The 14730-nt window shown below is 48.6% G+C and overlaps 1 protein-coding gene across 4 annotated transcripts in view; it reads left to right on the forward strand.

The window, feature by feature from the left end:
- The first annotated feature begins 4499 nt into the window (after window positions 1-4499).
- The window catches only part of TMEM131L (transmembrane 131 like), an 83133-nt gene continuing 72902 nt past the window's right edge, over window positions 4500-14730 (forward strand). For all 4 annotated transcript variants that reach the window (XM_065692963.1, XM_065692983.1, XM_065692973.1 and 1 more), the window contains exons 1-3: window positions 4500-4647; window positions 4919-4989; window positions 12209-12252. In XM_065692963.1, the coding sequence (XP_065549035.1) occupies window positions 4524-4647; window positions 4919-4989; window positions 12209-12252 (239 nt within the window). In that variant the 5' untranslated portion in view covers window positions 4500-4523. The remainder of the gene's footprint in view (window positions 4648-4918; window positions 4990-12208; window positions 12253-14730) is intronic.

Raw genomic sequence — 14730 nt, forward strand, 5'->3', positions numbered from 1 at the left:
AATAACAAGGGAAGAGAATACAACACCTCAGCACCAGCCAATTGGTAACTCCCCCAACCCTACCTGACCGAGCACCAACCGATACCTACTCCAACCCTGCAGTCCCTAGCCCTTCCGGGTCACTCTCCGTTACATCCTGGGCATGACGTGCTGTGGTATGGAATACCTCTTTGGTCAGTTTGGGTCAGGTGTCCTGTCTCTGCTTCCTCCCAGCTTCCCCTCCTCCCTGGCAGAGCATGAGGCTCACAAAGTCCATGGTCAGACTAAAACATCGGTGTTATCAGCTCTGTTCCCAGGCCAAAAGTCAAAACACAGCGCTGCTCCAGCTACTAAGAAGGAGAAAAATGACTGCTACTGCTGAACCCAGGACACATGCTTTGACTAGAAAGGCTTTTGCTGGGGTCACCTCCTCCAGGAATTAATTTTGCCTAGTGTTTCTGTAAAGCTTCATGTCTTTTCTGAAAGGCAAGTAGTGATTCTCATGCTGAAAGTAATGGGGACTTGTAACGGCATTCAGGGCTGGATTAATTTGCTGTGTGCTTTACGGTTTGCAGAAGTTTATAGCAGTATCTCCTGTCTGCTGTAGATAAAACTCAGCTCCTTTTCCTTGTAACTCAAGGGCAGGGGAAACAGTAAAAAGTAAATATTTCAGCAGCACATCCTACTACTGAAAACAAAGATCTTAAAGTATGCCAGCACAGGGATTTGTTCTGCATGAATAGTAAGTATGTGTACAGCATCAAAAAAACTCTTCCCTAGCTGGAAACAGCATTGTCAATAGGTCTGCAAGCTTTGGAAATGCACTGATGCATCTGCATATAGCTGAGGGAGCTGCACGGACTGGTCCATGCGGGGTTCATGCGGCAGGACCCTCTTCTCCTGGTGCATCTCACATCATTCCTCATCCAAATGTCTTAGTTGTTTGTTTTTCCAGGTTGAGTGGGATGAATATATTTGCTCGGTATTAGTCACTAATTCCTGCGGAACGCAAGAGTACTGTGGTGGCCTGTCAAAGAGGGCCAGCAGGGACATGCCGGCAGCCTTGGCTCCCCCCTGCTGCACACCAAGCTCCTTCTCACCTCCCGCTCCACAGTGATTCTAGAGGAGTGAGGCTGCTCTAAATAAAATCAAGCTGCACCGGTGAGGCGGCAGCGAATGTAGGTCGGATGCAGTTGGAAAGCCTTTGGCAGCAGCACCGATGCGCACACAGCCAGATGGTGATGGATGTGGTGTCAGGGGTGCCTGGGCTGCCTAAGGGAGATGTGAGCAGAGAGAGGGGCTGCATGTCACATGCCAGCTCCTGTAGGCAGTGCTGTGGGTGAGGAGGAGTAGCACAGCCCCCCTGCACTGGGGGGGGATATAAAACCTCCCTGGGGGAGTGCGAGGCCAGCACCCACCAACCATGGCTAAGAGAAAATGGGGTGGCAGAAACCAAAGGGCAATGGTTGCGGTGGGACACAGGTCTCGGAGCCCCTCCTGTGCAACCAAGGCAAATAAAGGCAGGTGTTTTGGCATGGAGAAACCAAAATATCCCATCTCTTACAACTGCAGAATCATAGAATGATTTGGGTTGAAAGGGACCTTAAAAATCATCCAGTTCCAACCCCCTCTGCCATGGCAGGGACACCTTCCATTACACCAGGTTGCTCTAAGCCCTATCCAGCCTGGCTCTGAACACTTCAGAGATGAAGCATCCACAGCTTCTCTGGGCAACCTGTGCCAGTGCCTCACCACCCTCATAGCACAGAACTTCTTCCTTATATCTGTCTACACCTATCATCTCTCAGTTTAAAGCCCCCTTGCCCGGTCACTACATGCCCATGTAAAAAGTCCCTCTCCACATTTCTTGTGAGCCCCCTTTAGGTACTAGAAGGCTGCCCTAAGGTCTCCCTGGAGCCTTCTCTTCTCCAGGCTGAACAAGCCCAACTCTCTCAGCCTGAATTTACAGAAGTGCTCCAACCCTCTGAAGTCATTCTGAGCCTCACCTGGGAGGAAAAACTTCCCTCTTGGCTTCCCTTCTGCTCTGCTCACCCAGCATCATCCTTGCCCTGTCTTCCCCTGAGCCCCCGAACGGCGAGTGGCAGCTCTCCAGGCTTTCCTGGGGCTGGCTCAGGAGCATCTTGGAGCAATTAGTAGCAGGTACATTTCATTTCATCTTGCACTTGAAGAACAGTCCCAGGTGTATTTTGCTGGTAAAGGGATGCACAGAGGCACAAGAGCAGGAATGTAATTAGGTTGCCCGCTCCCACCTGATGTCTGTTACACAACATATATATCTCCCCATCTGACTGCAATGTTCTGTGTCGTGGCCCTGATTTCCTCCCAGTCCTGCCCACTGCATCCAAAAAGGCCTCTAGAAAGCAGTGTGTTCAGCCGTGCCATGGAGTTGGGGTGCCTCTACCATGACTGCAGAAAGCCTTCCAGCCTCCCTTCATCCTTTCCAAAGCTGCAAGCATGCCCCTTGCTTTTTACAGGGGAAGTGTCTCTCAGGTAGGCCTGGTCCTGGGCTGGACTGCAGCTCAGACCACCTCTCTCACCTAACACTTTAAACTGTGTTCAGCTAAACCAGCCTCAAGACTGCCTAGAAGAGTTTTCCTCTATGCACCTACCCACTGCCAGCCAGACCCCATTCTGCAGACATGGAAACCACAGTTGAATTCTAGACTCAGACAGGCAAACCCCTCAGCTTGTGCTGACACTGGTTTTTAAAAACTCTGTGAGAAAAAGCTAATAATTTACAATAATACCGGTCTATGGCTCTAACTGGTGCTCCTACTGGGACCAGTTGAAAAAATTGGTGGGAACAGCTCCCTGCTTGAATGCACAGAATGCTCCCGGTGCCATGCAGCCCCTCGGTGGTATTGCTATATGAAGTTTATGCCATTGTAACCCTCTTTCTCTCTAAAGCAGCTATTCAAGCACCTGTCCAAGTGTGGCTGCGTGGCTGCATGTCTGCGGGCAGACAAACACCCATCCATTCCCGTTTTAAACAGCGCTGTTTCTCTGCAAGCCCCAGGCAACCTGGGGTGCAGGCAGAGGGGTGCCATGGGGTGTGCTGGAGCACTCATTTCTCTGCCTGTGCATGGGGAAGCACATGCAACAGCGCAGAGAGGCTGGAAAACAGAAGACCCATCTAACAGGCAGAGAGCAGGAAAAAGGGGGGAAGAGAGGAAAGCGAGAGGAGGATGTGGGCAGGACACAAGACTGCATCACTGTATGTCAGCTGTTGTGCAATGCTGGCAGACAACAAAGTCTTCTCCTTTTGGGAGCAGGTCAGCAGTGTGTTTGCCACGAGGACAGATGCGCTGCCCACATGCAGGCCAGCCTCACCTCTGGCCAAACCTGGGTGGCTTCCAGGTGGGAAAAGCTTTCACTGTTGCTAAGCGGAGCAGGCATGGGGTAGCTATCCTGCTGCTGATGGAAACCAAGGTCTCCCATGGCTTCATATACTGTCTCAGTCTGGAAATGAAAATGAGTTTTGTTACTTGCTTGGCTTCATATATAAGCCTTCAGAGCACCGTGTTTCCATTGTTTATATGAGTTACTATGTGCGCCCAGTAAGGAGAGAACCAAATGCAATTCTGGGCTTGTGCAAACCTTGTTAGCTTTCTGTTTTCCTCAAGGTTTGCAGAACTTGTTTAACAACTGTTTTCCCCTGTAATTTAAGCATCTGAAGGTTTATTTTTTGATGAAAAGGGACAAGTGTTTAAGAAGGGCATGTGAGACAACGTGTGTTAAGACTGCGCGAGCAGCACATGCTGCTTCTGCTGGTCTCTGTTCCACACTTGTGTTTTATAAATGCCCCAACCATCAGAGCCCCACCAAGCACCGGGGCAGTTACAGGTGAGGACAGCAGATGAAATCCGCTGATGAGAAGCACCGGTAAGCAGCAAGGAATACTGAGGCAGGTAAACCTCTCTGCTCGTTTCTCTTCCCAACCGGCCGCATGCTTGGCAGCACTTTTCCCACGAACATCTGCACGTGCAGGTCACCGGATTACTGGGGATATTTGAGTTTTCTTTTCCCCTCTCCCCCTCCATTCGGCTTTCCTCTCCGTGCCTTCCCCTACCCCTTCACGCTGCACCCTGCTTTCCATCCCCCGCTGTTTTTCCCCCTGAAACAGCAGGGGAGCTACCGGTGTCCCCACATCCCGCACGGGGTAAGGGATGCATCGATGCCAGCGCACGGGGTAAGCGCTGGCGGGCAGCTCCCGCTCCCCCCTCAATCCACGCCCCAACCGCACACACACAGACACAGACGCGGCCGCGACCCGGCACCGGCACCGTCCTTCCCCGCGGCCCCGGCTGCCTCCTCGGGCCCGGGTACCCGCGCCTGGCCCCCCGCCACGTGCTCCGCGCCGCCGCCGCCGGGAGGCGTGGCCAGCGAGGGGCGGCGGGGGCGTGCCCGAGGCGTGTCTCGGGGGCGCGCAGCCGCGCGGCGTGGCGGTGGGCGTGGCGGCGTGGTGCCCGCGGCCCCGCCCCGCGCCGCCGCCCCCGCCCAGCCGCAGCACGGCGCGGCACGGCATGGCGGGGCTTCGCTACCCGCAGCAGAGCGGCTATTGCCGCGCGGCCGCCGCCATGAACCTCCTGCTCGGCGTCTTCCACGTCCTGCTGCCCTGCTTCCGGCCCGGTGAGGCGCAGGGGCAAGGTGAGCGCTCCGGAGGGAGGGAGCGGGGGGCGCCGCCGCAGCTGCCCGCCTCGGGTGTACGAGAGCGGCCGCCGCCCCCACCGCCGTCCCTCGGGCGGCTGCCGCGGTGGCAGCCCGGGGGCACAAAGGGAGACGGGACGCGGCTCGCAGCCTCCCCCCACACCCTTCCTCCCGCCGCGGTGTCAGCCGGGCCCCGCGTCGCTGCCTGCGGGGCTCCGGCCCCCTGCGAGCGCGGCCGGCCCACCCGCGGTTTCTCTCTCTGCCCCTGCAGTCATCGAGCCCATCCCCGGCGTGGTGGAGCTGTGGCAGGCCGAGGAGGGGGAGCTCCTGCTGCCCGCACAGGTGAGGGGGCGCTTGGGGGGGGCAGCGGTGGTTGGGGCCGGGGTGGAGGGTGTGAAGTGGGGACGAGACCCGGGGGGTCAGGAGCCATTACGGGGCCCCGGGGTGAGGGGGGGAGTGTGTGGGGCCGCGGCGGGGGGCGATCGGGGGCAGCCTCGCCCGCTGTCACACGCCACAGCCCCGTCGCCGCCGCGGCTTCCCCCTCCCCGCGCCTTGCCGTTACCGGGCAGAGAATGACGGTGGGGTTCTGAGGCTTTATTCCTCCCTCTTCCCCAGTGTTCTTCCCTTTCCTCCCCCCGTTTTCTCTGTCTGCCTCCTTTCTTTAATGAATGCAGTAGTGCACGGTAAATACTGGTTGTTCATACAAGGAATGCCGTGTATTTTGTATTTCTATCTCAGACCTACTCAGGTGAGGCCATTTCCCCACCCCCTTCCCCCCCCCCCCCCCAAATGACACATCATTTCTGATGCTGTCCCTCTCCTGTCCTAGCTCAGTTCTGGTTTATTTAGCTGCTGCTGTTAGAGCGCTAATGAGGTTTATTCAATTCTATGCTGGTAAGAGGAGCCGAGATGGTAAAAGGCAGGGGTGGGCTGGTGAGTGCGGCGGGGGGCTGTGCGGGATGGAGGCGGTGGTCTGGAGTTGTTGGCATTTGAGGCAGTCATTTAACTTGCACTCATAGACTCTGCCATATGTTGAGCTGGGCCTTCCTAGACTTCAAGGCACCAGGCTCGTAAATGGGAAGAAGCAGTCCTTGGGGACATCATCTTATGTGAGGGAGGGAAAAGAGGGTAATTTATTTCTCTTAAGCCATTATATCATTCTCTGTTTAGCGCTCAGCCGCTGATACCTATTAAAATAGGGGAAAAAGAGCAGAAGTGTTACTTCTTTCCTCAGCTAGCTAACGATTGATGCTGCTTACCAGGGCCCAGCATTTTGTATTGTGGTGTTATGAAAGTGTCACCTACTGTATATGCAAATGATTATATATATATATATATATACACATGTGCATATATATATATATGTTACACTGTTCAGAATTTGCCTGGTGCCGATACAGTAGTAGCTAAGGGAGGGTGCAGTCTCTGTGCCCAGGGATGCTGAAAAAACTCAACCTTTTGCTTTTGCACTCTTTACCTTGAAGACATTAAGATGCATTAGATGTAGAAGCGTGCAATGCAGTCCTCTACAGTCACTTCTCATAGCAAAGCTGCAACTGACTGATGATGACGTGATATTTACTTCCTGAGGAGATTAGCTCCACTTGGAAAACACTTTGTTCTTGAGCATCCTCATAAAAATGAGCTGTGGTGTGGCTGAAGGAGAACCAGGCACGAATGGCCCGTGAACTTGGCGTGATTGAGCATATGGTCCTGCCGAGTCCTTGCAGCCGTGAAAGGCAAAGCTGAGGCTGCTGCTCTGCTCCTCTGTCGTTTCTCTAGATGCTGTGGTTGGCATGCAGGAAAGAGAGCAGGTCTTCTGGTTTCAGCTGTGACAGGGTGAGGAGTGAAAATCGCGATAGGCTCATTGAAATACAGGGTGAATGTTAAAAGCCAGATGAACCATTTCCTGAGCACTGGTGGTGCATCAGCTGTTTTGCATGCCTTTTCCCTCCTAGTGTGGGGACCACAGCAGCATCTAATGCATCTGTGACTGCTCAAGCTAAAGCAGAAGGGCCTGGGTTCCTCAAATACAGTTTTAAGACCAAAGCTTGGTTGCAGGTCCAAGGCTGATGCTCACATTTCTGTTCCCTTGTGGGCTTGGTGTCTGTGGCTGAATTTTAAGCTGCCTTTTCTAGTCGTCAGGGAGAACTAAAGGAGACCTCTCTCAGCCTGTGCAGATAGGGCAAGGGACCCTTCCACACCCCTTCCATGGAGTGTTTCTATGGCATTGCTCTGTGATTGCTGGTTGTGGCTCTTTCCTGAGTGCCCAGGGAGTCAAGGGTTACCCACTCTGCTACGATCCCCTCTGGTGTCTGCGGGGTCCTGAAGGCAGTTCAGCATCGTCAGCCTCCTGGGTGACTGTTCTGGGTTGGTGAGGGGCATCAGCAGAGATGCTGGAGACTTGGAAGATCACTTCATCCATTAACACCTGACTGCCCTTTCTTTTTTAGAGGGGTGCTTAGACTGCAAGGGGTTTATTGCTTATCCATCTCCACTAAAGAAAAATGGTCTGCCTTAATTCTGCAAGGAGGTTGTCCATATTCTCTTCCTTGCAAAACCAGACTTTCTCACTTAAACCCTCATAGAGGGTTGTTGCCCAGTGTTTGTGTACCATAGCAGTGGCGATGCGATGGTGAGGGTCTAGTAAGAGGAAGAGCTTCCTTGCTTTTGAGTGGATAATAAATATTGTTTGATAGGGAATATCTGAAGGTTGCTTCATTCATGTATTTAAAGACGGGTCTCGGGGAAGACTTTGGGAACAGGAAGTGCCGTGGTTTCTCGATCTGGTTCATCCTGTTCCCTTTTGGAGGAGGGCAGGAGGGAGTGTGGCACAGGAGGGCAAGGACTTTGCATATAGAAGTGAAAAATCTAGAGAGGAAACTGTGCATGCTCTTCTCCCAAAGTGGCTCCCTCTTGCCTGTGTGTTGCAGGCTCCAGGCAGGGATGTGCCCTGTCTGCCCAGCTGTTTTGCCCATTTCTGGTGTGTTACCCATGCTGTCTGATGGATGTTTTCCCTTTCTGTTGTGACTTTGCACTATTATCTTATTTTCCATGCATCATCAGCCGCCTGTGACAGAGCAGTTTTGAGCATTCTTTGCTGCCTGCAGAATTTGAGGGTGAAAGTTGGATGGGTTGATAGCCCATTCAGCCGTCAGGTTGCTGGCGCGTGCTTTTGTTCCAAGAGCGCGTACGGAATAAAGACATCGCGTTAGGAGGCGAGGGAGGGGGAAGCAGAGCATTTTAATATTTGTAGTTGCTTTCTAGGCCTCTCGCAGCATCGCTTTGTCTACGTGAACTGCATGAATTTGCATGCTGGAGCGCAGCCGCCCAGGGCCCCCGCGCCTCCACCCCGGTTGGTCGTTCTACCTTCTGTTTCCTCTTGCTTCCCTTTCATTGTTTGTGCTTCTCGCGTGCTCCCTCCCAGCTTCCCTCTCACACGTGTTTGTGCTTTTCTTCTTTCTTACCCCCTTATGCTTGTGATCCTTTGAATTTGGCTTCCTCTGAAGCCTGCAGAGCTGTTTGGGGATGGTTCACCTACTGCTCTTGCTCCACAGCCGAGCCCGAAGGGTGTGCGTGGGCTTATGTGCTGGAGCTGAGGAGCAGCTGCCTGTATCTAGCATGCTGACTGTCTTCCCTTGGTCTGCAGCTTCCTCCAGCATTTTAATGTTTCTTCCTGGGTTCCCTTTTTGCTTTGAGATAGGCTGGGTTTCCCAGTCAGATGTGGTATCCGTATTCCTTTGTGCCCAGGTCCTCTTTCTCTTTGAAGGTGGCGTGAAGTGTGAGGTAGCCACCTTGCTGTCTTTCGCCTTGAATTTGTTTTTATAGCAAATGTCCCTGTGGTGGGTGACTGGGTTTTTGATTTTGTTTTTCTTCCCATCATTTGTCCTCGCTGTGGAGAAATGTAGAGCCTTGCCTGCACTGATGGTTGGGAGATGCTTGGAAAACCAGTGGGATTTCGACACAGAAAATCTTGAGTGTGAGAGGCTTGATTAGAGCAGTTGTGGTTTTTATTCAGACTCCTTATAATTTTGTGGTTTTGCTTGTTTGTTTGTAACTTGTTAATACTTACTTAAGTAAAATGCTTGGGAAAAAAGCTCCTTTGTGTAGGACTTGACACCTAAGCCCTTCACCACTAAAGGCTGAAAAAGCTCCAAATAGGAGCAGCCATGGTGGAGCACTTCAGTGCAAAACTGAAAGGCAGTTAGTTGTATTTTTTGCTGGAGAGGAGAGGAAAGAGCTCAATGAAAAGCACAGTAAGGGTACAGGGCCTGCTGCCTCCACTGCCATGAGGGTATGAAAGGAGAAGCACTGTGTGGGTGATAGCTGTGAGCATCTGAAGGCATGGGCAGGTGGGTTGGGTACCTGCAGAGCAGGGCCTGCAGTGCTTTCCTTTCAGCCTCTTCACTTTTGAGGGAGGAACTACTTTAAAATGAAATGAAGGTTAAATTGTAGGTCTTGATGTCATGATTGAAAATGATAGTAAGTCATCGAAGGCAACATAGACCAAACTCTTTTTTTGGTGTCAGTGCCATGGCTGTCTTCTGTGATGGGTTTACCATTTCTGCATGTTGCGTGTAGGAGATGAGTGAGATGTTTCATTAGAGGAATGCCTTGTGTATGTTTCAGTTTGCTTGCAGACAGGAGATTACAGTGACAGATACTTCATTTTACTGTTTAGGCCGCTTGAATTTTGGAGGAAGAGAAAGATGCCACAATATTTGCTGTATTGTTACAGATGCTGGGCAAATTCAGAGCTGCTGCCTGGGTTTTCACTTTAAAGGTTTTGCTCAGTTCTGAAAGATTATTGTATTGTTTTTTCTTTTCCCATGTAGTAGCAACTCATCTTCAGTTCCTGTTCTTCAGTGCAGCTCAGGGGCTAATAAGGTTAATTGTTCTGCTGGTTTCGAAAGCTGATGAAGACCTTGATCTTGCTTGTGTATCTGAGATATGCAGCACTGCAGTATGTCATTAACAGAGGCGCATCCCATCAGCTATGCACAAATTAAATGTACGGAGTCACTGACTTCAAAGCAGGGTTTGTCGGAAGGCACACAATTTGTTTGAAAGCCCGAGACAGACTTGGGTGGGAATTGGGCTCCTCATTGGGGTGTTAAAGGGCTCCTTCAGCCTCCCAGCTGAGCTTCTGGATGGTGCTGATAGGACTTGGGGCTGGTTGGCCATGCAGATTATGCAGAAGCTGCCAGCCCAGCCTCTCAACACTTGTGTGACATGAGAGGGGCACTTTCAGGGGCGTTCTAGTGCGAAGATAAGCACCTGCCCATATTCAGGATGAGGTTTGGAGGAAGTGGATTTTTTCTTCCTGTCATGGATAGGCTGCTGGGACCTGCATTTTAGCTTCAGAGCTGCTCCCTTTCTCCCATCCCACTGTACTACTTGTCTGGCCCTATGGTAGTTTAAGAAAGCTTGCCTTGTTAAATCCTAGTGTAAGTATACGTGTGGCCTGTGGCATATAGAGGAGAGAAGACATGGAACTCTGTGCATGCTTAAGAGTCCAGGGTGATTTTTCTTTCTGTAATTACTTTTTTTCTTGTACAGTTGAGCTTTTACGCTGTGGCTGCATTTATAGACTGGGGAGGTTTTTGTCATTGTTGCTTGAGAAAAAATGAAAAGGAGAAGTGGCAAGATAGCTAGTGTTAAGTGTGAGCACCGTATAATGACAGAGACACAGGTTTCTGATGCCTGGCGGATGTTAAGCCTTTTAAAGGAGGAGTTAAGCCATTTAAAATGAGGATAGCTTGTCAGCCTGTTGTGGCAGAGAAGCTGTTTCTGGAGGGTGTGGATGAGGAGTTTCCTAATTCTGCTTGGTATGTACTGAGGTTCTGAAGTTCAAAAGGAGCCTTGAGAAGTTGGGTTTATATTGTGCCCTACTTGTAGGGTCTAACAAGGCTTAGCTGGGTTGTTGGAGAAGATGGCTCATGAGGGGCAGGAGCTAGGACCTCTAGGTAAGCAGGTCTGTGCTGAAGGGCCGTGTGATGTTGCAGATCCTGGGCAATTACCATGGTGTCTCCAAACACTCTTTAAGGGCATGCATACAGAAAAGTTGTCAAATCCTCAGATTAACTTGTCAGTCTAGTTGCAGATTAGGTTATACTATGGTGAAGGCTCTGCTGCTGCTGTTGGATGAGCTGCTTGTGGCAGAAAGGTTGACGTTTAGATACATCTGGTAGCTTTCAGCAAGAGCTGTAATAATACTAGCCATATTATCATTATTTTAGCTATAGTGTGAATTATTATTATTATCCATATTTGCTGCCTTAGTATGGTTGCCATTTTTTCCCCCCTGCACAAGGCTCAAGTGCTCAGAAATCCTGTCTGCCCTGTTGAGTACATGAGTAGGGCTGCCTGGTCTGCTTAAGCATCTGAAGCCCATAGAAAGATGTTCAGTGTTTGTGCAGGTGATTTCTTTTTTCTGTTTCCAGTATGTAGTGCAAATAGGAGCAAGAGTCAAAGCTGGTGACTTGGGGCCTGTTCCGTGATGCACTTACATGGGAAATGTGTAGGAGGGGTGGTGGAAGGTGCATTCATTTAATTTTAAAAGTCTCTTTCCCCGCTGCCCCCCATACTTTTTCATTGCTACGGTCTGTAGCTTACGGCTTGTGAAACTAGAAGCAGTAGCTGGTAAAATTTACCAGCTGTTCCTGGCAGGATAACTGTGACCTCTTCCTGAAAAATGTTAATCTGCCTAAAGTTGTCCCTGGTTTCATCAGCGCCGGTTGGGTGGCTGTAACATGCTCCATCTTGAGTTGTACCTAAAGCTTTCCTGGAGATCTTGGCTGGTTCAGAGCAGCTACCTGCTTGTTTTAAATGGTTTTCCTGCAGGGAGCTCATTGAACCAATGCTTGAGTTCATTTCTGTAGACAGCTCAAAGTGGTTAGTTGTGAACTGCAGGCTGGCAGTGTGTTAACTGCATGTCTCAAAAACTGCTCTGGTCCAGCAGCTGAGCTAAGCTGTTGTTTTTAAAGCTTCTGTGCTCTCTCGTTTCTTTATGTGCTGCTGATCACTGATGAGATCTGGGTTTGGGATCTTGCGGTTCCTGTTGGAACACGGTACCTTGCCATTGCTTTTGGCATTGCCACATGATCTGAGTTTCAAGGCATTCTGCATCCTATTTTCTCAGGTGCTCACTAATGAAATTTACTGATGGAGGTAAGTGATTTGAAGGTGGAGGAAATAGTCTTGCTGTAGTTGGAGGACAATTGATTGGTTTAGATTGAAATTGTAAGAGTGAGCAGAGTTTTGTATAGATGTATAAGTGGAAAAATGAGTGTTCAGTGAACACTTGGGGAAAAAATAGTGGAGCAGCCATGTTAGGTCACCATTTGTCTTGGTGAAATGAGCCGAAACCTCAGATGGGATGGCCAGCACCTACCTTACTTGAGTCATCAAGGAATCTCTGTAGGAATTCTAGATTTCTGAGTTTGTTTTGCAAGCAAGTCACATGAGAGTCCATCTTCAATGGAGTTAAAAATAGCACATACGTACAGTGTAACCTGTTGCAGTTCTGAGATTCTTACATAGTATTTTCTCTGTTTGTCAGGCTGATTTGGAGGAGGATGTGGAAGAGCATCCACAAGAGCAAAGGTAAGCAAAACTCAAATGAAAACAAAGAGTTGTGAAACTGGTTTTGTTTTTTGCTTTAGGAAATACTGAAGTATAATTGGACAAACTAATAAAAGTTATTTTTTCTGCTGCATATTAAATAGATTTTCATTACTTGTAGCTCGCTATTTTCTCAGCTAATGTTGATATTAATCTCTCAGCAAATCGAGCAAATAGTGTGCAGCGTATGAAAGACTGAAATGTTCTCTTACATCTCTTTCTTATTCTAAGGTGCGTTTGCTTTTACACAAAAAAAAAAACCAAACCCTGTGTTAATTAATTCTGCTCTGTTGTATGTTTTGTAGTGAATTTATTTAAACAAGAGGACAATTTTCCATAAGTAATAAGTAGTCTTGGAGTTATAATTTGTACCAAGGCAGAGAGAGGGGCAAGGAAGGTTTAAAGCCAAACGCTTACTAGTGTCTTGCTGTGGAACAATAAATATTCTGCCTTATTTCTTGAAATCAGATAAAAAATAAAGGTCTTAAGAACCACAGCCTCAACTCTGCTCTTTCTGATAATATCAGGCCTCCACTGTTTTGAAGGGTTGGGTAAATAGCATCACAGATTATTTTTTTAAATACACATTTTGTTTCCTCTGAGCGACCAGATTAAAATGCTTGGACATCTACCAGTGAAACACTTCCTTCCTTTGGTATGTGTTAATGTGGGTACAGCTTTCGGTGCCATGCCAGCCAGAAAGATCACAGGACTTAAAATAAACACGTGTAACACCACTGCACTCATTTAGCCAGAAATGCTTTTCTCATTTATCTCCATGCCCTTAGCTTGGCTTTGAGAGCCAATAGATCTGATAAAACACAAGCCTTGTTGGGAGCTGGCAGAAGGGGTAACCTGGGGGTGGGAAGTGGATGGTTATGATGAGCTTGGTCTGTCCTGAAGCACTATAACACTTCTTTGCGTGGCTTTCCTCTCTCTCTTTCTGCCCCATTGGGAGCCTTCTTGTCTGAACCCAGCATCACATTAGGGCTCCTGTGCCTCACCGCCATGGGAATGACAAAAGTGGTATCAAAACAGGATGGGACAATTACTGATGCCTCTGACAGCTGGTGCTGATGGCTTGTTCTTTTCCTCCTCCTGTTACAAAAAGGATAAACCATTGAGAGCTGGCATTTTCCCCGATTTTCATCTGGGGACTAGAATGGGTTTTGATGTTACATTTTCACTGCATGCTCTCTTTATTGAGAGGTAGTGAGAAGACAGCAGTCTCAAATGCTGTGCTTAAGGTGGTTTCTGAGATTTTTCATTAGTAGGCAGAGATGTAGCTTAGGGAAAAAATATCTACCTGCCTGTTCTTCTCTGGAAATGAATGGAGTAGCAGGCTACTATGGCAATAATAAAAATGTTGTTGAAAGATAAATAGTTTATGAGACTCAGGAAATAGGAAAAAGTGGTTTGACTTTTTTCTTGTCATTCAGGTGCTTAAAGGTTTTTCTAGTAATTATTTCCAAAAATGAACTTGTTTTGTATAAGTAAAGCTTATGAGGTTCACTTGCATGAATGGAAACATCCTTCTATTGTCGTACTGAAATGCTTCAGGAAACTTGCCTAAACAGACACCAGGTTTTGTGCATCTCTTAAACTGTTCTGGTTTGCTGTCGTATGTAAACACCAATCTGTGTGTGCTCTGTATACTGAAGGCAAGTTATAGTGTAGACTTTATAAAGAAGACCTAGCAAAGGTACATTAAAAAGACTAGAATTTATTAGTTTGTTTCCAGATTAACTTTCATTCCCTTAGCTTATATTACTGTATGGTGAAATCATGGGGATTTCCTTTTCCTGTAGCAGCAAAAGCTGAGAGCTTGCAGCATCTCCATCTCATTGTCTGCCAGCGTGCCCTAGGGAAATCAGCTAAAGCTACTGAAACTTGATTTGAAGCCCATAGAAGCAAAGCACCTTAAAGTAGCAGTGTGAAAAGAAGTTAATGGAGATAGAGAAAAACAGATTTTTTTCCCAGAGCTGAAGAAAGTGTAGTTTGGCATCTTAGGGCATAAAGGAGAAAGTCTTCTCCCAAAACATTGTTTTATTCTGTTTTTAATTCTAGGTTAATGGGCTCCCTTGGGAGCTTGCTAACCTACTTTAAGCAAAAAATAAAGTAATGTAATAACAGTCAAACTGACTTCCTGTGCATGTGCATCACAGGAGCTTCCATTTGTGGTGGGCTTCTTGGTTTACTATTGTTTTTGTGGCAAGTGCACAAGGAGGGAGGATGTAGTCTCACTATTTCTGCCTTAGGTTTAGCTTTAACAAATACAGAAGTTTGCATGGAGGTAAAAAGACATTGTCAAAATAGCAGTTTTTTGTAAAGAGCTATTTCAGAGGTGAAGGAGAAGTGGTTGATTTGGAGGGCTGTGGTTTGCAGCTGCCCTGAGTGAGAAAAAGGTAATTAGCAACTCCTAATTTCCAGCCTATTCCCTGGTTGCTTGGGTGCTGCCAC

This window comes from Lathamus discolor, chromosome 1 (genome assembly GCF_037157495.1).
Source record: "Lathamus discolor isolate bLatDis1 chromosome 1, bLatDis1.hap1, whole genome shotgun sequence".
NCBI lineage: Eukaryota > Metazoa > Chordata > Aves > Psittaciformes > Psittacidae > Lathamus > Lathamus discolor.